The sequence below is a fragment of the Sitodiplosis mosellana genome, unplaced genomic scaffold (genome assembly GCF_009176505.1).
Source record: "Sitodiplosis mosellana isolate CC-2019 unplaced genomic scaffold, AAFC_SMos_1.0 Smas_scaffold_6197, whole genome shotgun sequence".
NCBI classification, from domain to species: Eukaryota; Metazoa; Arthropoda; class Insecta; order Diptera; family Cecidomyiidae; genus Sitodiplosis; species Sitodiplosis mosellana.
In genome coordinates, this window is record NW_022601438.1 from 202,468 (window position 1) to 228,370 (window position 25,903).

Sequence of the window (25,903 nt, forward strand, 5' to 3'; positions counted from 1 at the left end):
TGATTCAATAAGAAATTGCTAATGTAACACTAAATTTTCAGACAATTTAATTCATGTCAAGGTCTTTTAGCCACTGGACAGGCCGAATGCAGAAATGAAAATGAAATCCACATCTAAGCGCAAAATACGGTCGCACGCATATAAAAAAACAATGCTGAAAATAAAAAACGAAACGCAGCTAAAACAAACAAACAAAACGAATACAAAAAAAAAATACCATCTGAAAAATGGTATTCGGTGCGATAGATTGGATGGACGGCAAAACGGGCGAAAGAGAAAAATGGCATCGAAACGTCGCAATATTAGAATTCAACTCAATTTTGAAATGGCATTTACAAATGCCGTTCGCCGGTATCTTGGCGATTTGTTGAATTGTTTTTGTCGTTGGTGTATGATGTGTATTTTTTTTTTTTGGTTGTTCGAAGCATTCCTCTAATTTCTTTGGCATTTTCATTCTCTGGGAGAGGTTTTTGTTCGGTTAGTCGGTCGGTCGGTCGGTTCATTCGTCGTTCGTTGCTTTCTATTATGCAATGAGGCTGGCTTTTTCCCAGATTTATTGTCATCATTGTGCGCGCCAAAGTGTTTCGAGATGCAGCAAAAATGTATGCTATGTGAACTGTACATATGCGTTGGAGATTTGTTGCTCTTCAAACAGCGTAAACTTAGATGACCGCCGCTGACAAAAACGTTGCCCCAGCAATACATAATTTTCGATGATTCATTGTCTTGTTGTAACTGACACAGACGAAGCGACACACTCAGCCCAAGTCCAGCAACACAAGCGCGGGCCATCCGCAAGAACTTCGAACGAGAGGGAAGCCAACCGAAAGAACAGAGAAAAAAAAGAACCGATACAGAATCAACAATTAAATAAAACCGTTTCAATTAATTTCCGGCCAAAATGGCTTATGACCACATGCCCTATCTGTGTACATAGTACACGATCATGTAATTACACTGCGGTACACACAGGTGAATTGATATCCCATCCAATTAAATGTGTGTAGCGCACACGATTCGCTCGGTAGACGATTGTGTTTTGGCCAATTCTTTTCAACCTAAGGTCAACATTTTGGAAACAAAATCGCACAGAGAATTTTCAAACAACAACAACAACAACCGAACAAATGCCGACTGGTTTTCATTCATTTTGTCGCTCGGCCGAAAATTCTCTATCTTAAATAGATCTGTATAGTGAAAATTCTTGTTGTCCATATAAATGAGCGAAAAAAAAAACAAAGCCGCATTTCTGAAATATTACACGATCGACAAAATATGACATAACAAATGAAATAATACCAATTATTGTGATACGTGTAAAATCAAAAGCGTAGCAGGGATATCAAAATCATCGATGCTGAAAGTTGAAATTAGACGCAGAAGAAAATGAAGCTAGACCAAAAACCATTCGCATCATCCAAACACAACACATTGAAAATGTCTCGCTCAACATTTATTCAATTAGTTGATACGATTATTGGTTGTAGTCGATTTCATGCTACTGAAGATAGTAATCAAAATAAGCAAATCGATGCTCTGGTGGTTCGTTCGAGTTCATGTGAGACAGATATGAGACGCACATTTGTCAACCGGCGCAAATTAAACCAACCGTATGAACAGCAAATTGGTGTGTCGGATGCGTATTTTAGTACTACACATAGGTGAAACGGCAATTCCGAATGAATGGGCGAGAATGCGAAGTTGACTACATTTTTCGTAACGTGTATATGATGAATTTGCTAACCCATATTGTCACCAACAGCAACAGCCAACACTCTTCAGCGCAGAATGAACAGCCCAACGAGACGAGGAAAACAAAATCAAACGTAATCAAACGCGTTGTTCCAACAACAACATCAACCATATTAGAATGGAAATGAAAACAAAAAGCTGTTTTTGTTAAAAAAAAAAAAGAAAAAATCCCAAACAACTACAATGAAGCGATGGCAAATTATAGTTTTGCTCTTACTCTGACTCAAACTCCAGCACTGAGTGTGAACAGTGTGTGTATGCAACATTTACAGAAAAAAAAAACATTCAACGGCTGGGCACCTGCCACTGCCACTGGAGCGAAGAGGAAAGAACGATACACGATGGCCTAGTGTAAAGGTATGTGATGCTGCACAGAGAGCTATATCCACACTTCGAAACAAACAACGGCAACAACAACAACAACAACAACAACAACAATACGAAAAATTGTTTAATCGAATCAACGAAAAATGTTATAAAAGTCATGAGTGAGAACATTTTTATTTCACTTTTGTTTGGATACTCACATATATCGAATCGCGCACAGCAGCTCCTCATTTCATTTACCGCCAATTCAACTCGCATGAGATCGGTTTAATTTTTCTTTCATTTCGTGGTTGTTATTATTGTTTAATGCGATTAAGAACCGCATCATTTTATCAGAATGAACGACGGTCGGAATTGTTAGGCATTTCCATTTCAGTGCTATTCCATAAGCAATGAAAAAGACATAATAATTGTTGGTGTAATTTTGCGGAAAATTTAATTGTGTATGTGATTAAAGTGTAAGAGAACGAAGGATTCGAAAATTACTCCAAAAACGCATATAATCTTTTGGATTCGCCGTAGTGCTGGGAATAAAATATAGAAACAGTGTAATCATTCGATTGGTAGAAATAACATAGAACAATTGGTTGTGCAAGTTGAAGAATGAACCTGAAAATGACGGAAAAAGTTCTTGTTAAGGTATGAATCCATATTGATTTTTTTTAGCGAAAATGCCTCTATGTCATTTACTTTATCGTCGTATTTTTAAGTTCAGTTGTCCGGTTAATACATTTTTATTGTTAAATCCCTGAACTGAGAACAGTATATCTTCCTGGTGGTGAGCAGATTTGTATCGCATATTATTTATTATACAACTATTGAGTTAAAGTTATACTCAACGAAACTGAAAATGTGTAAAAAAATATATACTGAAATATGACTGCATCAGAATTTCAATTTACCCATTGCCACTAGAGTGACAACTTTGAATATTTGAAGTTTTCAAATGAAAGTTGTCAGCAATTTCTCGTTATTTGCTTAAACTTATGCTGATTTTGGCACGAAGAATTGTAACTAAGTTTCCAGTTCAAAATTGAATGTCAAATGTATTTAGAAATTGAAAGAGAGAGAGAGAGAGAGAGAGAGAGAGAAAGTATGGATCTTGGCATACCCTCTCTCATGCACACTTCATGAGAACAATGACAACAATGCGAAAGCACACATATGTCGGTCACTCTTTCCGACAAACTAAACACATAACTTTCGCAGATTCAATTATTTTATTTTGAATAGATTTTCACACTAGTTGTTCGTTTAAAAAGTTCTTTTACGGTCATTTGCTGCTCGCATCGCTTCTTTTTTTCTCTCGCTTCTTCGAAACGTATTGCTTTTGTCGTATAACATGGTTATTTTCGACAAGTTCAGTAATCATTTTAAGTGGAGAGAATAAGTTGAATTATCTATTCCACTACGCTACACTTTCTTCAAGTCAAATGCCCGGAAAATGATCAGGTTCTTGAAAGAAAAAGAAAACCGAATCGTTTGTTCTCCGACAAAAACAAAACAAAAACGAATATATACAATTTATACCTTAGCTTTATACCTTAGCAGATTGATTTGCATTAAATTATGGCGTTTTAATATTATGTGGAAAAAAAATTTGATTGTAAATAATTACCGAAAATTGGAAAATTAGTGCTAACGTGCAATTATTTGAAACTAACAAAAAATAATCATATTCATGAGGCAGATTTGCATGCGCCGCGAGAGACTTGAATTCATCTATTATGCCAATTGAAGAAGAAATGAAAAAAAAGAGTAAACAACCACCTGAATTTTCGAAGTGGCCAATTTCACGTCTTGTGCGATTCTATTTATAGTTTCATATATTGTTTTTGGACCGTTTCTTTTTTTCCCTTTCGCATCGCAACTGATGCACATTCAAAAGAGTTGATAAATCCAAACGATACCACATTAATTGATTATTAACAGTATACAAACAGTATCGTAATGTGTACGGCATTTAAATAATTAAAAACGTGTAAAAATGATCGAGCACAATGATAGAGCACTTGGGCTGATGAGGCAGAGTAGAATGGACCGAATGCGATGTGGGCTGAGATTTTTCGTTTTGTTTTTTTGCAATGACAAACAACACGCGCACTGGTGTAAGTTCCAACGGAAGTCATATTCCCGTGATCACCATCTGTATTCAAAGCTAACCGAACACACAGCCGAAACGAGAAAAAAAAATTGCTACGATAAAATCCATTATTTTATCGAGCAAAATGTATTTTAATACGTTTCATTTAATCATTTTCATGGCGTGTATGAATTTCCACCAGTATTCGGATTCGCATTCTCTCTCTCTGTTTCTCTTCCTCCCTTTCGATTTCGCATGTGTCGTATTGGTGAGACTCGAGGCGGAAGTTGCATTGCAAAACGATTTATTACTAGGAAATAAAAATTTGGGCAATATGGTGTTTACAATATTGCGGCTATGTAGCCCCATATATAATTCATTCAGTTTTCGCGTAATAGCTCATCGCAAATTATGCATTACACGTTAATTACCTATTCTGGCAGATGACGGTGAAGACTATTTTTTTAAATTTAATTAAATACGTATCTGGATGGTGAATTTTTTTTCTGAGTGACACTGTCCATTTCGAACGTGATCCATTCGATGAATAGTTGCGAGTAGTCGATTTTCAAGCATTTTTTTTCATCTTTGTGAATATGCATTATATTTATTCCGCGAAAAAATTCAGCTTGCACAAGTTGAAATTCTCGGGCTAACCAGAAAAATGATGCACCATTGCCGAAATGCCGATGGGAAAAAAGGTTAAAGCAACGAAAACGATGTAATTATTTCAGCCCATTAACATCGATAGTGGGTACGCAGACACTGATGGAAAAATTTAGTGGAACTTTGCGCCTTTCGGCTCATTATTTTTAATGATTCGGATTATGTGTTGACATCCCATTCAATGGCCAGTCATTTCGATGCACTTTATATCATGGCTTTTCCTAAAGGCTGTCTACCATGGACAGTTCACAATGACAAAAAAAATTCCCACTAAAATGCATTATTTTTTTTTCTACCATAATTCTCCAAACGCATCATTTTGTCACGATATTTTTTTGTCACTGTTGGTATGCAGTCTCTCAGTGGCGTCCAAACTCGAATAAAAAAAACCATGCAAACACGCAACACAAACACAAAATATTGGAATTCTTTATTGATAATGACACGGATAGTAAAAATGGGTTGGCCTGTTAGCCGCTGCGATTAATTGCACACTGCACACATATGTTTCAGGTTGCACGATGATTTTATTTAAGCTGCAACACGAACCATTGATAAAGTTGCATGCAAATTCATTTAATTTGGTAAAAATGTCCATGTACGTCTCTGTGTTGCGTAAAAGGTACATACACTTCCTAAGGCATCATTTTTTCCCTTTATTTTTTGTGTTTGCCACAAACAAAATGCGTTTTTTTTTAAATAAAAACTTTAACATCAAACTTCGATTTCCTAGTTTTTTATTTCAAACAATTTTTGTTGTTGTTGTTGTTGTATTTTTTAAGTCCACCAAGTTTCAACCAATTTAAACCATTTTTGTCCAGTTATTTTTCGCATGTAACAATTTATGCCGCCGGCATGGAATGAGCGAGAAAAACATTAAACGAAAGAGAGTTCACGCTACGGATAAGCTAGCACATGTATAAATATTTATATTCACTGTTATTTCGTGCTTTGCTGTTTCACCTGATGGAGACCGAGTGAAAATGTCGCTACAAACGCTATTAGACACGTTAATGATGATGAACGGCCCACACTGTAGCCATTACAAAATGCTGCTGCATCAAAATTGAAGACAATCATTAATAATAATTACACTTGAAAACACACACACAATTTGTTTGACGATGACATTATCAGTATTTCAACCTTAATAAAAGTATCAGCTGTAGCATCAATAAAATGCTATCATTAGCCCATTGAATAAAGATTTTTTGAAATAAAAATAAAGAAAATTTGAAATAAGAATGTGGTTATCAGCATTTGGCGATCACAGAGCCGGGTTAATTTCCCAAATAAACGATCGCATATACAGCAAATTGTTCAGTTGGTTGTATTTTTCATAATTTTGCTAACTATTCGGACGACTGAAATTCATAATAGCATTATGGAAAAAATCTTGATAACATAACTGATGATATCTATGGGTGAGATTGAGAGTAGAGTATGTTTCATTGACTTTGTTACTAAAGAGAAGAGCAAGTTTCTGTCGACTTAAAAATGGTTAAAAGCGAGTATGTTCGTTTTTAGCGGGTTCTCGCGGCTTTTCACGGTTTCCGCGGAACTGATAAGAGATAACAACTTGGTGTCTTCGGCAAAGTTGTAGCACTTGAGGTCTTCTATAGCATTGCTGAAGTCAATTATCTCTTATCTCTTATCAAATCCGCAAAAAGCGCGAAAAATGATAAGAAAAAAAAGTTCTATATAAAATTTGCTTTTTTATGTGCGCGATTTGCGCGCAACTGATAAGAGATAAGAGATAATTGTCTTCAGCTTAGTTATAGAAGACCTCGAGTACTACAACTTTGCCGAAGACACCATGTTGTTATCTTTTATCAGTTGTGCGAAAACCATGAAGACCGCAGAGGCTAGACGGTACTACAACATACTCTACTTTAACGCCAACAGAATCATCAGAAATCATACTCGCCTTTTCAAAAATATAAACCGAAGAAAAAACATACTCCACTCTCAATCTCACCCATAGATATATCTGATTTGAATCTCCTACATTTTAAAAATACACATGAATTAGCCTTGAACTCGGACCGTTCAATCACTTGTCATTTTGGACGCCTTTCAACTTCAATTCACTTTTAGGGTATGAAGTTTCTGCTCTTCTAAATTTTATAGAATCGAGGAGTAGATCGAGAAGATGACCAAAAATAATAATTATTTGATGTGGTACTTCTGAAGACAATCCAAATGAGACACATTTTCGATTGTAGCTTCGGTTGCATGAAACAAAATACCATACTGTGTAAACGTGCCAACGTGCACATAATGTGCATACGATGCAACGACAAAAACCCATATTGAAGTATAAAATTACAATATAAACATTACTTTCGAGTCGCTGCATAATGTGTCTTGTGTTATTCGAATTTTGAATCAACTGCTCCCATGGCTACATCCCATTTCCATGTATTTCACATTTCACGACGAAACTGATACCACTTCTTCAACACACATACACACAAACACACACACACGTACAGAATATTCCGCATCGTAAGCTTGTTTTCGATATGCACTCCGGTTCTCGTGTGTGTTGTATGTGTATTTAAAAAAATGAGTTGTTTCTGTTTTCTCCTCTCGCGTTTGCTTCCCTGACTTCTGTCTGTATGATACAGATCTCGTTGTTGTATTAAGGTAAATTTCTCTCTATCCTACTTAATTATTATGTTGAATAGAACTTTATCTTTTCGGCGTTAATTTACCGGTAAATTCAGTGTTGCTCTCCATTGTAGGCAAGATCAAAGGGTGTCTTTCACGTTCTTTGGTCGCTCAATTTTCTCTTTACCATCTTCGTTTGTAGATGTGATCTTGGTTGTGTGTTGTTTAGAATAAAAGAATCAACAACATTCTGCTTTCTTGTTGGCAAACAAACCAATTGTAACAAATCGACCAAACAAAAAGAAGAATGAATTAATAATTAGATATTGAATAATGAAAAATAGCATGTAATAGCATATTGTTTCAAGCATAGTTAAACTGCAATTGCAGAAACCACTACATCAACGATCAGCAATGCAATAAACTCACAAAATTGACTAAAACAACTTTTGTTCATAGCCATAAAAGGAAAGTTTATGAATATTTCACAATGGTTGCATTGGACAATTCATGGGAAATTTGTGGTTCAATTGTTGTTGGTGACATAAGTAAACTTTCAATCGATAATAATATTCTGTGAAAGAAAATGAAATATATAGATTTAAGAATTCCATGTGTTTATGATAATTTTCAAGGTGCGAATTAATATTGAAAACTGGGTTTAAGTGCGTTTCAGTATCAAGAAAATATTTCCAATAGATTATGAGTTGTTTTCAGTACTTTTCGGTCAATTCAGTAGTTTCAGTATGCCAAAAAAAACTCCCATTGGTCAAAATTCACGCAATCAAAATGTCTTTCAACTCTTTCAAAATGAAATCCATATAACACACACACACACGACTGAGTCAGTAAAACTGACAAGCACCTTGAACCAAACAAATTCCACCGGTTAATCATTTCAGAATAAACTATTCGAATACATTTTATTCGAAACATATTCCAAGAAAACATGAACGCGGAAAATTTTCTTTATTTCAAAAATACAGTTGTGTTCTTCTCAACTCTTGTTCTCCGGTTTGAAAAGGGTATACTAGTACAACAACTGATCCCATTGTGTCGGATACGAGTGGATAGAACATAAAACAGAAAAACGAACGGATGTACTAAGCTGTCTGCATGTGATAGTAATCTTAGGTCATTTGTTAGAAGGCATTCATATCAAGTCGGCTTAAATGATGGACACTCTCAGGTGGTATGAAGTAGCACGATTCTTTGTATTCAATTGCTATTGGCAATTTTGAATCATCGTTAATCTGATTAACCGCTTCATATTCTTTCTATTCAATTTCATTCATATTTACTGGCTATTGCGCGTCCAGTAGTATCAAAAGTACGTGCTTTAAACATGTTCAAACGGTCATTTGGTGGCGTCGAAATGTGCAAGCTAAAATCATTTCCAATGATAAGTGAAACCGCCTAAAATTGAACTAGGCCATAGAAAAAAGCAAATGAATTAGAAAATTTGTGTTCGAATGCCGAAGCAAAAAGTTATAATTATGTCCATAACCAGAGCATATCATGAGTATGACACATTTCATTCAATTGATAACAGAGTACCGAGAATTCGTTCTTTGTTTGCGATGTGTTGTGTCGCAAATCCATCTGTAGTTTGCAAAACGAAAAAAATGGGCGCATTTTGAATATTCAAAAGTGATAATTTTTAATGATGGTCTGGGAGACGAATCTCTGTATCTGAATCGGTTCTTGTAATCGTTTATTCGATGTGAACCTGATGAATATGTTTGGCTGAAAATGTTAACAACAAACAATCGCTCAAGAGGCTAATGACTTTCGCGCTAGGGGCTTCTATGTCGCTTTAGTATTCGAATTGTTATTCACAAATTCGCGCTCAGTGCCATGCATTTGCAACGCTGCCATATGATTTCTATGTAAACATTCGCACTCGCATTCGTATAGCAGTCGTATTTCACTGTTCTCGAACGTTCTCACGAATGCGAGTGCGAATGTTTACATAGAAATCATACGGCAGCGTTGCGAATGCATGCACAAACACGAATGAACGAATGAATTATGTAGTCACAAGTTCGCTGTCATAGCCGCATTCGTCGCATTCGCAAACATTCGAATTCTTGTTCTGAAATGCGAATGCATTCGCAGCATTCGCGAGAGATAAATCCCCTTAGCTTTCGCGTCACATCATATTTGAATCGGTTAGAATAATCTTGACCCCCCAATTTTTCGTGAAATAAAACCGTAACATAAAGTTGGAGTTAAAATAGTGGAGCAACATAGAAAGCGTTTAAAATAAAAATGCAACATGTTCGAAGTGAAAATAATAGTGAAAGATAGCTATGTTTCACTATTATTTTCACTCTGTGCATGATTCATTTTTATTTATTTCAAACGCTTTCTATGTTTCTCTACTATTTTAAACCAAGTTTATGTTACGGTTTTATTTTACGAAAAATTGGGGGGTCAAGATTATTCTAACCGATTCATTTGTTCAGATGGAGGAAATGGAGAGAAAAAAAAGTGTACTGAACACCAACATCCAAGATAATATTTTCCGATTTAATTCTGTTCATCATTATTCTCGACATTATTCCGTTAGAATTTCGTGTCGATGACAGCGCTTCGGACAAACAGATATTCGTATTATTATTTTTCACCAAATTAATGATAGCAACCGCTCCGGAACACGCATCAAATCTACCGTGAATGGATTTCATTAAGATAAAACTTGGACAATCAAATAAACGGTATTTTGACGCTTTGAAAATGACTTATTTAACGTTTCGATTATCAAAAAAAACAGTTAAAAATATTGAACTCTCAGAAGTGCATGCACACATCACTTCACTGGCGCGAAACCCATAACGAATATATGTGCGCAAGAGAAAAAAAGAAGAAACATAACATAAGATAACAATCGATTGACGAGCACAGAAAAAAAGAGTGAACGAAGAGTGAAAATAACAATGCTAGCATTTGGTTGAATGGAACTTTGCATGGTTAACAATGCGTGTCAGCCAGTAGATACGCTGTTAGCCGCGCACACATACATATTTCATGTTAAAATATTTGCCGGGATTGAAAAAAAAACACCTGAAAAAAAAAACTCTCATAGTAACGAGGTAACGATGCCGTATTGTACCGAAATGCATTGTGATATTCTGTGTGTTCCGCTTGCGTTTACCAACTCAATCGGTTCGTTTCGCCTTTCTCTCTCTTTTTCATTCCGATGCTGCTATACCTGCCACCGTATTCGTCTCTCAATTGTTGATATTGCAAAATTAAGCGTCTCTTCTCTCCATTGTGCGAAATTACTTAATAACAGCAACACCTTGCTGACTTGTGACTTTGGCATGGGCAAAAATTTCTGCATTTAAATCAATCTGACGCATAAATCACCCGAAAAACTCAAAGAGCTTAAGAGTTTTATGTGCTGGAACCGTGCGGAGAGAGTTTTTTTTTCGCTTCTAACGAATGAAGATCATGAGAAAATCTAATGATTTATGATGCGATAAGCGGCCACTTAGCATTTTTTAGTTATTTAAAATATTGTACGTCTTTGCAGTTGGTGGGATTGTGGTTTGCGTTATCGGTTGGTACCTTAGCAGCTACAGTCAGCCCGTCGACATCACCCGCTGAAAATACCAAATTGACGCCAGCCTCTTCATCACTGGGCCCGATTTATCGCGAAGCACGTGACTACAATGCGCACGAATCTGGCGTCGGCGGCGGCGGTGGCGGTAGTGGTGGTTACAACTATCGACCATATGATCGACCTCAACAGAGCAGATGCATCAGTTGCTTATATGCGGCAATGACTGGCAATCAAGATAGAGACAGGTAAATATTATGCTAATGCCCAATTGAACTTTGTTGTTTGTGTAGTCGTAATGTTCCCCTTGAAATGAAATTCACCAACATAGCAAAAAGTATTAAAAAAAAAATTATTTTAAAAAGAAAACATTCCATCGTCACACATCGAAAAGGGTTTGCAAACCAATTCATTAATCACAACACGACACATAATTCATAAGCGATTTGCAATCCATTCAATTTGATGATACACATCAAATGCCATTTTGTTTTGTTGTGGTCATTTGAATTGAATGCCTTGTTTCGTAAGTGGTGTGCCAATTTGATGCCGCTACCGACCCATTTTTTTTCTCTATTTGTTTATTTGTTCGGTGAATGCATCGGTTTTTTGCGTTCATGGTGTTTTTAACAAATTCCACAGCATCTGTGCTAACAATTATTGGCTCCATTTTCTACTCTGGTTTTTTTTCTTTGTTTTTGCGACATCTTTTTCAGGTATTATGACCAATTTTATTATAATTATAGACCGGGCTATCCATCACATGGTGGTGGTGGTGGCTATGGAATGTCAGGTGGTGGCTATGGAATGTCAGGTGGTGGCTATGGAATGTCAGGTGGTGGTGGTGGCTACGGATCGCAACGTGAAAACGAAGATCGAAATTGGTACTATCAACCAGATGACCGCAACCGGAATTCACAATATGAAAATCGGTACAGTTTTTAGTGGCTTTTATTTAAGAATTCATAGACTTTGAATTTTTTTTAAATTATGTGTATGGATCATAGATACTATCAACAACAAAACCGTAATGATTATCGGCCTGGATCAGGATCAGGAGGATATGATCGCAATGACTACAGACAAAATTATCAAGATTATCGAGGAAATGGATACGACAATCGCGATCCAGCCTATTTCAATGCAATGAGAGGAAGTGGAGCAGGAGGAGTAGGAGGAGCAGGAGGAGCAGCAGCATCAGGTGGCAATCGTGGTTATGCTAATCGTGATGGTTCATATGAATCATACTATGATGGTAACAAAACACTCAATTGAAAATTTGAGACATTTTAACTCATGTGACTAAACCATTTTCAGATCGAATGTCAAACCGAGGATATAGTACCAGTGCGGGAGGATATGGACCTCAAAATTATTACATGCGGCCCAGCTATCCCAACAATGGCTACGACCAAGACCGGTATTATGCACAAGGCCGACCATACGATAGACCCGAACGACCTGAACGACCCGAACGACCCGAATACTACGATCGAAACACGGGCTATGGTGGAGGATACGGAAGCAGTGGCGGCTATGGTGGTCACAGAGGTGGAAGTAGCAGTGCCTACGGAAACGATGAAATAAGCTTTCGTCCATGGGATCAAACTTACCGGTACGTTTGTGTTAGATTTTCATCAAGTATTTGAGTATGAGTGTGTTTTGAATAATTCAAATCAATCTTGTTACAAACTCCACCCGTTTCAATGGTACGTGAGTGTATTGACAAAAAAGCAGGAAGAAATATCAGCTTCGCCAAATAATAACTTCGTTATCGACATGTTGCGAATGGCCATAATTTAATTTGCTCCTTATTGATATACTACATACATAAATATATGTTTATGTACAGATTGTGCACATAAAAAATGTGTGAATCCTGAACTGGTGCCATAATTCCTAAATCAGTATTCGCTCCGACCTTCCCAAGAATATGTATATATTACGAATCTGTTAAAAAAAAACTTCCATCGAATAAAACCCAAATGAAAAAAAAAGATCCGGCGGGTACGAGAATGTTAAATGTGAAATGCAATTGTGATTGCTCGAATTTATAATTGCTGTTTGAATTGTTTTTCTCGTGAATTTACAAAAATTCCTTACAATTTCGAATTGTTTTTCGCATGAAGCAGCTAACTCATCGTCGGCCTCGAATATAAATTGGTGCAATGAAAATTCTCGGAATGCCATTTGTTTTTGTTCGGATTTGTGTTTGGCTGGTGGGAAACATCATAACTTTTTCACGCCAATTATTTTGCACTCTTCGTATATGTGTTTGGCCTATGCTCCTACATTATTGATTATGAGAAGTGTATTGCATGGTTGCAGCCCGAAATTCTGGCACTCATACGCATATACTCGCAGAGTGGCACCATAAACTAACTGAACAATTACAAAGAAAGTTTTTCCACGACATGAAACGTGTATTTGTTGGTTTGTTTGCCCACTTCCCGTTTTTTTTCCACGCCAATTTCATTCAACAAAGGCATTGAAGCCGCAGTTCGCCATTCTCAGCTGTAATGGATGTGAAATTGATTTTATTTCGTTCTTTTGTGCCGTTGAACGTTGACTTTTTTCCCGCTTTTCCTCTCATTTTGTTTTCTTCTTGAAATTGAAGAGTGGCACGATGTTGGCCTCGGCTTGTTACACTCTGAACTCTTCACAATTTATGTATTAATACATACATACATATATATATATCGCGGATCGCAATCGATGGAAAAGCAATAACAGTTAACGAGAACGAAATGGAGAACAAGGGAGAGAGTGAGAGAGAGAGAAAGAGCAATAGAGAGAAGGGCACGTTACATAGCAATGAAACAGTCATCATTGAGGACATACAACCGTGGGAAGCTTTTGTTTGTCGTTTTATTGATGTGATAAATACGAATGGAGTGGAAGCAATTTCGCCTTTTTTTACCACTCACTGTACAATATATATATTTCTTAACGTTGCATTATTGTCCTGCTTGTTAATTATTATTAGCAATGATTATGAGCGATTTTTCAACGATATCGGTAAAGTTACAGCGAAATGAGAATTAAATTGGTTTTATGTTCGACTCTTGTGCCCCGCCACTCACCCTACTCGACTCGATTTTTCATTTGGCGTTTGCTATATGTTCGAAGCCAGTTAAATAAGAACAGCAATTAATGGCATTTTATATGGTCGATTCGCATTATGGGTGCGTACAAAAAAAGGATGCTGAAAATGTTTAAATGTTGTAACCGTTTATTTGTCTTTTTGTTTGAAATTGTCATTAAGTAACATTGTAAAGCATGCCAAGCAACATTGAATGTCGAGAACCATTGACTCTCGTCAAAAATCATGAAATGAATTCCACTCGGAGCGAATCCAATGTCAACTGAGTGGTACTCAGTGAGTGCTATATACTGCTCTAAACCAAACATTCAATAAATAGAACTGAAAGTCGATGAATGGTGTCACTTTGAACGATTCATCAACCAATTTTGAGTTATCCTACTGCGATAAATAGCAAACTAAGTCTCTTTTAGAATACTTTCGACTACTTAATATCTAACTCAAAATACAACTCAAATTAATAGCGATTTAGCAAATGATACAATTTATCATAAAATCTCATTTATAAATTTTCTTTTCATATCATCGTGTTTGTGTGTCTCTCTGGTTGTGTTTGTGTGTGTGTGTTTCTATTTGTGCCTGGTTTTTCGTTTGCCATTTGCACTTGTTTGATTACGCGCACATGCTTTTTTCCTGGAAATTGAATCAAAAAACACGCTTCAAACACGATGTTGGCGATCAACAGAGGTGTGTCTGGCTTTGATAGCTTAGGTCATGGACATTATTTTGCCAGTTATCCAAATAGTCACAATAGTGGTGCACAACCGTCGTTACCACAAAACAATCCTCATCAACAAGCACCTCCACGTCCATTTCAACATCAAAGCGGTCATCATGAATCGTCCGGTCAATCGCATCATTCGCAACACAATTCGTACGATTCCGATTCGTTAGGCGGTCATGGTAGCAGCAGCAGCAGCGGTAGCAGCGGCAACAGTAACAAGGGATCTTATGGTGGAAATTGGAACTACATCAATTCTAACGATCGAAACAGTGTGCACGGCCAAGGCCATCAAGGTTACAACAGTCAGTCACAAGATAAGGACACACCACAGAGGTAAGTATCGCTTGTTTGTTTGCTTGCTCCTTAAATTTGTACTGTTTTTCTTTTCTTTCGATTCCATTTCTATTGCACATGTTTTTTTCGGGGATTCTTTTTCACCATTTTTTGTTTTCTATATTATCTATCGGTTTTCAGAATTTTCCATTTGAATCCCACATCTTGTGAATACTACTCACCTTTCTTACTGTTCTAATTCCCAATTTTTACTCCGCATCCGACATATCTTTGTTTTAATTAAATGATTTTACCTGCTTTAAATCGCAAAATTGCTAATCCCACCTCATGAACGATTTATTTTGATGGTACATACGAAATCTCAACAACAACAGGCAAAATGATATAAATAAATTATGTATATATATCAAACAATGGAATTAAATGGAAACGCACGGAATGGCTCATATGTTGAGCATTAGATTAAGTCAACCATGAAAAACGTGTGTATTCATGTTATAATTGGACTTAAAATCAACGATTCAGTTTCAGACGCATTTACGTCTCAACCAAAAACACAATCACAAACAATTTCCACCGGTTTGTTTAAGCTAAACACGTTCGGTTGCAATGCATCCAATAAATAGAATACCGAAACACCATTTATGTGTTAGCCGAATGGCTCATTTTGTGCATTTCAAATGCCATGCATTTGAAGGATTTAAAGCAACGAAAACAGTGTGGTTTTTCTCTACCCCTGTCCATCTTTCTTATACACGAACACACACAATAATCAGAAAACGAACGCTCAGGTTATGGCTCAATCGCGATTTATTCCGAGATACCAGCAAAACAAGATTGTTATTTTATTTATTCAAACGAAACCAATTCATCAAGATTGCAAGAATGTAATTTGCGGTTTTTGGCCCCATTTTCCAAATTGTCTTACAATTGGGATGCAAGCATCCGTTTGTCAGGCATTTGATGCATACGGGCTGGAACTTGGTCGATTATGGTTTTTGGTTATATTTATGGGTAGGAATTTTGTTGAACCAACGTCGTCCAATGGTGCATCGGACCATCAATTTGAAATAGGTCATGATACGGTCGACAGTTCTCAATCGAGCCGAAGAAAACGGCCATTTAATATATATTTGATGTAATGGGGATTGAAGTTTTATTATTTCAATTTACTCATTTTATTATTTCAGTGTGTGTGTGTGTGTGTGTATGTGTGCACACAGTTCGTGAGCCTGACAACATCGTTCACATTTTACACTCGATCTTCTGCCATCGCAAAATGAAAATCTTTCGTATGACGGCGAGTGAAACATTTAAGTCGAGCGTCGAATGAATCTAATAAAACTCGAAAGCAAAAGGAAGAATGAGAGCTTTATCGTGAAATGAATCGCTACTACGAGTTAAAATCAAATTGGAATCCAAACATTGCTCAATTCATTGTTCCACATTTTCGGCTAGGATTTATCATTTCTCATTCATTGATAACATTCGAATTTAATTCCGAGCAGTAAAATTCCGTAAATGAAGCAGAAAAAAAATAAGCACACGCTCATCTGTTAGTTTCGTAAAGAAAATACACTTGTAAATCGACACATTAATTTAAAATACCGAAGCTCAATCGGAACAAAGTTCGGCATAGAGATGCATCTCCATTATATTATTGCAGTGCAATCAATCTTCGAGCGAATAAATTTATATATTTCGAAAGATCAACGCTTCAAAAGTTGGTTTGCATGTAAAATCAGGGGCCGTCGAAAAGCAAATACAAGATAAACGCTTCAATTTGCATAATAAATGAAAAGTAAGTTTGGTTGTAAGTCAAACGCTTGCATAACATAATAATGATTTCGGAACAATTCCAACCGAGTGAAATTTGGTCAAATTCTTGAGATTTAGCTTGACAATGACTTCACATTGAATAAATCGCATTATATTTTCCATTTAATTAATAAAATCATGCAGTAATCTCGACAATAAGCGGCCAAGTATAAATAATTAGAGGTTTTGCTGACATTTCTGTGTGATTGGGTGTATGGTCTGGTCTGGTCTGTCTCTGTGTGTATATGTGTGCGCTTTGCGTGCAACTGCACCACAGAGTTCCATCCAAGATGTTGTAGACTGACTCAGTCGCTGTGCCTGACAGATGAACACACATACACTCACACTCTGCCGAGGGGAGTGGGAGCCAGGGCGAAAGCGTTGTGTGACAAAGCAATTGCAGTGTGTTGAGGAATGGCTTTATTATTGTGAAATGGAAAAACTTTGCCAATTTTAATTTAAAACATTTAAAATCGGTTTCTCATTTGCCGGAAATGTTTGAATATGCAGAAACTGGAGCCGATGCAAGATGTATGTGTGTGTGTGTGTGTGTGCATTGTCAGTGCATACGGCACATTATTCGTCCAATTTAATTTGAGCTTTTCTCAAATATGCACAACGGAACAACCGAAGAACACAGAATACATGTGAAAAAGAATCGATATTCTGGTGGAAAGTTGAGGCCATTATGTGTGCTTGCTTTCTCTCCCTCTCTCTCTCGCTCGCTATGTGGATGTGATCAACGGGTAGCCATTCATGTTGTTTTTTTTACATTTCTCTCTACCCATTACTTTAGAAGTATTCCGAGGAAAAAGGAAGATGAAGAAAAAAAAAGGAAAGAGAACACGCAACCGAAACAAGATGAACATACAAAGACCAACAATAACATATGCCATAGACTTGAAATATAAAATCCGGTTCACTGCAAGAGAGCACGCTTTCTTTTCCCAACCATCCGCTTCCACTCAGTGTGTCGAGCGTATATATATTTCTTTTGTGGAAAATCAAATGTTATGACAAAAATATTTTACCCGAAAAACGGTTCCAGCCAAACTTCTCTTGCTACTTTATGTGTATGCGTGTGTGTGTGTGTGTGTATGTAAGCTTAAAGGAGCCGAAAGTGTTGTGAGTGTGAGTGTTTTCGCTTCACTTTATGGAGTAGATGAAGAATGGGCCGTGCATACGCTCAACTTTTGTTGATCTTACAGCAACTGTTTATCGTTAATATGCCCTCCTCTCCGTCTGCATTGTGAGCACTCATTTCACTTGCTTCATTTTCCGTTTAAACAAGCGCCAAAGTTTAAATATATTTCGCCTATTACATGTTACATCGCTCTTAGTAACAACCATCGGCAGCAGTAACAACAGCGGCAGTAGCTTTTTCTACTCTTCATAATGGAGTTAAAACTGGCAGACAAACTGAGATTCCCGAGAAATGGCTCCATTCATATCGGCCACTGTTATTACCAGTCATGTGAAAAATCAAATTTTGATAAAGTCATTTTTGGAAAGTTACATTTTATTATTCAGTGTGTCTTTGTTAGTTCAGGGATTTCCTCAAGAAATTACAAAAGTGAAGATGCCCCTCTATGGCATAAGGATTCCCTCATAATAATTAATATAATATTCTCATTTGGACGGATTTCCAAGATAATGATACAATATTCTCTGAAATGAACACACAATGAAAGCGCCTATCACCAGCTACTGACACTCTCAATCTCCCGCTCTTTCTCACTCACACTCACGCACATACTATACGCTCAGCTCTGACTGTGTGTTATTATTTTCCGGTCCGTCTGAAATGGAACGTAATTACAATTGGTACGCAATTACTCGGGATGATTATATAGCAAGCGGGAGGCAAACATCAATTTAAAATGCATGACACTTGATTCTCATGCCAAATCGATGGTGGTAATTTTGCATTTTTCTATGGTGTTCACTGTTGTCTGGAATTTATTTATCCAATTTAATTCTCGGAAACCATTTGAAATCGGGCATATTCAGAGTGACAAGAGAATGGAGAGAAAGATATGTATATGGCAAACGGAAATGCAAGAGGGTCGGTGTTTCAACTCTACTCAAATTGAATCTATTGAGTAATTTACTGTGTGTGTGTGTTTTTCTCTATTTCCAGTTGCCATTAGTAGCAGTGGAAACAATCGAATGCAATTTTTATTGTGTCGTGCTTAGCAGCATTCGTTTTTCCTAGTGGAAAAATTTATGCGTGACGATGTGTAAATTTTCATTCGAAGTTAGGAATCATGTTGAGATACATGAACAACAGGGCAAATGTGCTTCTCTTCTGTTTGCTCTTTTCTTCTTCTGTTTCTTGTCTATGCAATTTGTGCTCCGTTTGTATTATCCAGTAGTCGGGGTATATATGTTGTGTTTTGTTATATAAACGTCAACGTTATTACTCTCGTGCATACACACAGAATACAAGAAAACATATCGCCCTCATCAGCAGTATTATTTAGCAAATAAAGAATGCGAAAAAAATGGCAATGAAAATAAGTGCAAGTGGATGCTTGGACAAGTGCACAAAAATAAAATACGAACGAACGAACGAAAGAACGCTCTCTTAGTATGGTTTTTTATGAGTCGGCAATATTTTTTTTATATCGTGTTGCATGAATAAATTGAAGCTGTAGAGTAACGAAAATTAGATGCAGATCTCGTTAGAATCCATTATACCACCGTAACGTTCGTTCGTTCGTTCGTTCTTTGCCTCCTCTGAGAACTTGAAACTAAGGACATCTTCATATTTCAATTGAATCGTGCGTACAAAAGATGTTTTCGGTGTGAACGATGAACGTTCCATGAAAATTGTAGTAAAGTTTTTGGTGTACGTGTGTGTATGTGTGTCAATGCGAAGCGCTTTGGCTACAGCAATGCTTCGATACGTGAAACACACATCTGATGGACGTGGTTGAAGATTTTCAAGAGAAATTTCTATGCACTGCAATAGCGATCGCCAAAAAGTTTTAAGGGAGAGAATATACATGTGGAGCACACATCGAGAGAGAGAGAGAGAGAGAGAGAGAGAGAGAGAGAGAGAGAAGAAAGTGTGCTATGAGTTTTTCTGTGTTGTGTACTGTGCCAATGTGCGTCTGTTTATGGTGAAACCACTTGTTTTTCAGGTTTTAGAATTTCATATTGATGGTTGTTGGAAATATAGAACTACGACTACGCTACGATACACTGTTCTTCGATATATATATATATATATATATATATATATATGAGTGTGTGTACGCGCGTGTGAGTTCGGGTTTGTGTGTCTAATATGTAAACTAAGAGGCATAGGCGTCGTAAACAAACGATACATTCAGCCTTGTCTCGTGCGCTTTTCAGTGCTGTTTTCTTTTCCACAAGTTCTGTTTCGTCTTTTTTCTATGTTTGATGCCATTATGTGCGGCAGAAGTACGTATATGCATCTGGGACATGATATCATTGAATCTCTATATCTCGGCTGACTCAAACCACTTGTACGCTCATCGCCTCAACTCGGCATACAGGCGAATGAGCGCAATTTGTATGTACAAAACCCATTTATTGTGAGTATGGTACACACGAAACTCTATGTGTTGGCGTGAGAATACTTTGCGTCTCGCTATTTCACAATGTAGTATATTACCATTTTCAACTGCCGTACAAACACACACACACACACACATACCAACTATATATCCATTGAATGTGTTCATCATAAATATTTAATTCGAACCTATGCCATTTTAATGAATTTTCCTAAGTTATTTCCTCTCGTTCGTATGCGGTGCTCATCGTTCATTTAAATTATGATCGCGCAACTTTACACGCTTTCGCATGGAAAATCGGCACACACATAGAAAAACTATCATCTTTCCGTTCGTGTGGACGGTTTTTGCATTATTCTCTCTCGTCCAACTTGTCGCGCATTTATTTATGTTGCTGTCGTTTGAAGTGTGTTTACTATGGCAATTCTTTGACAAAATGGATTGTGATAGTTCATAAAAAGCGGGTAATTATGATGATACGAATATGATGTGAAATAAGCCAAACGACATAGTGATACAAAAAGTAGGCGAAAAGTGAAAATTCCAATGACCTCGACATCGCGCACATAATTTAACCCACACATTTGCATAGACAATGACCAATTATACCAGCTGATATAAATCAAAACGAAAAACCGCCCGACCAAACTACGTGCACAACAACTTTGTACGATAATTCTCTCGATGCCACACAGCCACGAGACACAAATAGCGAATAATAAACAATGAACCATCGTCGTCCTTGGACATTTTTGTACACTTTTCTTCTGCACTATGCAATCAAATTGGACAAAATGTACTGCCTTTTGCCAGTGAATTTCCTACACTTATTATCATATATATATATCCATATTATTGATAAATGCATCGAGCGGAACTAATTAAAAAGGGCTTCATTCATTCCGTTCTGAACCATTAAAATTGTGCGATGTGGCTCATGTGATTTTCACGCTTTGTGCCATGCCATTGACTTTTTCTATACGATACAGATTCTCTCTCTCTCTCTCTCTCTCTCTCTCTCTCTCTCTCTCTCTCTCTTATATATCGGCTTTAACAAATTTGACACGTCACTTGTTTTGATTCGTCCAATTTTCATCATTTTGGTCTACAATTTACAGCATCCGAATTTCCTAGAAAAAAAACCCATTAAATCTCAACGATTACGAATTGTTTGATTTATACTGTAACGTTGACATCATCGAACAAGCGTAGCATTTGATATTCGATGTGAATATCTATCCAACACATTTCCGGAATCAAAATTCATATTCGGTTTTGCATCGATAGCAATTGCTATATACACACCCGTGTGCAAATAAAATGACTAACAGTCACTCAGTTGTATGTAGCTGTATGTAGTGATACACAACTAAAACTGGCTAAGTTGATTGAAATTATGCGTTTTGTATGGAGACAATCACGTTTAGTTATTCTTTCAGTCAGTCGACTAATTTGGGACATTTTGACTAAGAGTGATTTGTGATTAAAGTTAACTGCAGTTGCTTATTTTGTTCGAGACAATCACTTTTAGTCTGTCAAAATGTCCCAAATTAATCGACTGACTAGTCAGTCAAAAATTTTCCGCACGGGCATACTTATGTGTTTATAACGTTTTCGATTAATTGGTAAAATTATTGTTTTCGAGGCGTTTGAGAGCCACTGTTAAGGAGTAGTTGACGTAATAGGACCAAATTTCAAAAGCATATACGATTCTATAGATTAATTTGGATGTTAAGCTTGACTGCGAATCAATCACGTAGATTTCGAGCTTCAAAAAAACCGTAGAAGAAGTATCAATTATGGATTTTGAAATACCAAATATTGAAATTTTTTGACTTTTCGATGTTTAATTTTGATTCAGTTTGGATTTTTTTTTAAGTCGAACAGTCGAATAAAGTGGAAATTTTTCAAAAGAAGTCATCAAAAAGTCGAAAATTCATGACATCCCAAAGTCCCGCTCAAATCCCACTTCTATTGGCTGAAGCAATAATAATTGGTATTTAATTTGTAAAGTTCATTGGCGAAGTGCAAAACAAGTTTCGAGATTGATCAAGATGCATTTTGACTATAGAATAATCACATAAAATTTGGGTCCAACATTTGCACATCAATTATCCAAAAACATTCGGCAGATTAATGCATTTCGATGGAATCGATTTAATGCGATTCACTCGTCCAAATGTGATCCGGTGTTTCTATTGCATCCAAGATTTCCGGTCAACAAAACTCAGCCGATAAGCTTAAAACATTAGGCAAAGCCATCAGAATACATTGAATGATTTTAGCCATTGAACTTTTGTGAGATCGCTTTTCTTTTTTATCGGTTCCACCATTTTGACACCATCCGATTTCTCTTACCGGTTGAGTTATTGTTGTCGAAAAGCGAATGAACAATACGAGCAGAGTCAGAGTTAGAATTACTTAGACTTATCATTGGATAGTAGAAAGTGAAACAGTTACACTTTGCGACATTTTATCATTATCATTTGGTATTTCCTGCAGTGCTCGTGTCTAAGGTTTTAGTGTGTTTCGGTTGAATTCAACTGGGATCGACTGAAATATCCGTAAATAAATCGTTCGTTGTGATCTATGAAACCATTCTTTTTTGGTGTATGCTTTACCATATTTATGTATAGTCTAGTCTAGTCGAGGAGAGCCAGATGTGAAAAGTCAGATAGATAAATACCATCAATTTGCAAGAGAATGCTCTTCTTGTTCTATCGAAATTGTTCTGTACAGTGCGCAGCAAAAGGTTTAATGCAACACGCAAAAATACAAAAGTTTTACCATTAATTGTCCACATTCAATTTGACTTTTACACGGGTAGTGAGGAGAAGGGAAAAGAATTCAATTTTCTATCCTCCACGAGTTTTTCAACACTCTCATTCACCTCTCATTCAATTTTGCACGGAAACAAGAATGATGAAATATTTCAAATACAATTTAAGTCTGAAGAGAACCTGAGAGACATAGAATGAGAATGCAAAAAAGGGGGAACAAACGAAGAAGTATGTTTGAAATGCAGTATAATTTGTAGCGATTTTGGGGTGAATTGAGATTTGCAAAGAAATGCTTTCTTCGCCTCTTGAGTCAATTTCAATGTTGGAATTGTTTTAAAATTGAGTAGTACTTCCTTCAATCATTGTGATGAAATCTCTTCCCTTGATGCCTGACATTACGGCGAGCACACCGAACGCATTCTAATACCCCTTAAATTCTAGCATCCGCTTGTTCATTTTGGCATCAATCAACGAGAAAACAGCAGCAGCAATACCAACACCAACAACAAGTGTACCATGATAGTACAGTTAAATATATTCAGGAATGGAATGATTTGAACTAGCGTCGAATGTAGAAATCTGAAAACTGGAGTCTCATTTGTAAACGTTTGCGAGGAACGTCGGTTCAAATTGAAAATCTTTGCACATTGCCAAATAAATCCAAAATGAATGCATCTCCGTCGACTAAAATGGAAATAATCCATATTAATGTAGCTGAGCAATACAAATTCAAACTGTAAATTTTGGTACATCTTGCTCGCTCGCTCGCTCGCTCTGTCGTTCTATCTGTCTTACACACGCATTTAGTCGGCAAGGCAACCGAAATGTGAATTATGAATTATGGTCGACCAGCCAAATACTATGCCATAATAATAATATGCCAAGTGTGTATTGTCTCACCGCAAATGTTTTGCAAGACCATTTGCACTTTTGGTCGCAATCGTCGATACGCTTTATCGCTTGCCATTGACAAAAGCAAACAACAGATGGATGTCCAATTAAAATTCGGAGTGAAAATGCTCAATGCATGTCGTGCATGCAATGAAAGAAGTATATACGAACCTCAAAGCCCATCGTCAATTTATAGTTTTGGAAAATTGTACCGAAATTGTGGAAAAATACTTTTGGAAATGATGGTATTAAATAAACTAGCATCTAAAACTGGAAAATACAATTCAACTCAATGGCATCGACGAAGAAATTATAAAAGCTCTCTCGCAATTTATTTGAACTGTATTCGAAAATCCAATGCATAAATAATGTGTGTGTTTGTGTGTGTGTGTCTTTCTCTCCCTCTCTTCTTCCCCACAAGTTTCTTCACATTCTCTCGTCTTCATCTTCGTTTTTCGATTCGGTTTGTGCCAATCGACGGGCGTCTACTGAGTGAACGGCTTTAAATAAATAAATACAAATAACTTTTCATTTCTGCAATTTTCAATATTTTCGTGTTCTTTGAATTGAAATATTTCGATGTTTATTTTATATCCGGTACGGATGATATTTGCACTATAACGAGCTGCAGAAATATGGTAGCGATATGGTGCGAAATAAACGATAGAAGAGGAAGAGCAAAAGCAAAAAAAAAAACGCTTGAAAAGCAAAACATACACATAATAACAAGCCTCTCGAACATCGTTGCCGATGCACCAAAAATATCAACATGAAAACAAGCAGAAACATCGACCAAAAGGAAGACAGGAATTTTTTTTTACCAATTTAAGTTTTCCTTAGTGACAATGGTATTGAAACAAGAAACTTTCCACATTTTTCTTTTCTTCATGCACAGACGAAGAAAAACCAGGCGAAACTATATTGGGAAAAACACTCACACACTGAAATCTTTCAAACACGGTTTTATGCCGAATAAAATTCGCTTTTGCCGTTTCTTATTATATTTCAGCATCATCTGGATTATGTGCTGTGTCAATTGGCAACTGCTTTTCGTTTTTAGCTTCATTTCTATGATATAACTTTAAATGCACTGACACACGACCAACATTCGAATTCAAATTTGTATTGCATACGCTGTGTTTAGCATGATAACATGTTGGTAATAACAGAAAAAAAATCTGAGAGTAACACTAAATGGTAATGCTATGAAAACTATATTCATAATACTGTTATGACGGGCAGCATATTGTTGAACATGAATGAACACAAAATCGGAGGGAAAGAATCTGAGCACTTTTTTTCCATTCCACCAATATAAAACAATCGAGTGAAACGAACGCAATTTGCCTTTAGTGGAATTTTGCAACTAGTTTAAAGTAGATTCAATAATTTCACCGTACAACACATCCTCTCACACATGGACACTTTAAATGCGGGATGTTAGGGGACCTAAAAACAAACAAAACTGCATACTACGATTTCTTCGTTGACGTGGTAATAAGAAAAATATCGACCTATCAAATATTTTGTGTGGGCTAGGATTTTTAGACTTTTATATCATCATGTTTTGGTCATTAACTCAACTATTAATGATGTTATTGACTTGAAATCTTTTTTTATTTCATAGATAAGAGTCAGAAAAACAAATTCCGTTGAAAAAATATGCCAAAAAATCATCTTTGGGTGGTTTTTTTGACCAAAATATCGAAAAAAGGCCATTTTTACTAGTTTTTTGACCAAAA

General features: G+C 36.6%; 1 protein-coding gene across 5 annotated transcripts in view; it reads left to right on the forward strand.

The window, feature by feature from the left end:
* Nucleotides 1–2,259: 2,259 nt before the first annotated feature.
* The window catches only part of LOC129577478 (RNA-binding protein cabeza), a 27,623-nt gene continuing 3,979 nt past the window's right edge, over nt 2,260–25,903 (forward strand). For 2 of the 5 annotated variants that reach the window (XM_055464588.1, XM_055464583.1), the window contains exons 1-6: nt 2,260–2,718; nt 10,980–11,254; nt 11,723–11,938; nt 12,014–12,261; nt 12,324–12,621; nt 14,795–15,166. In XM_055464588.1, the coding sequence (XP_055320563.1) occupies nt 2,683–2,718; nt 10,980–11,254; nt 11,723–11,938; nt 12,014–12,261; nt 12,324–12,621; nt 14,795–15,166 (1,445 nt within the window). In that variant the 5' untranslated portion in view covers nt 2,260–2,682. The remainder of the gene's footprint in view (nt 2,719–10,979; nt 11,255–11,722; nt 11,939–12,013; nt 12,262–12,323; nt 12,622–14,794; nt 15,167–25,903) is intronic. The other 3 variants (XM_055464585.1, XM_055464587.1, XM_055464584.1) reach the window with 3 other exon arrangements.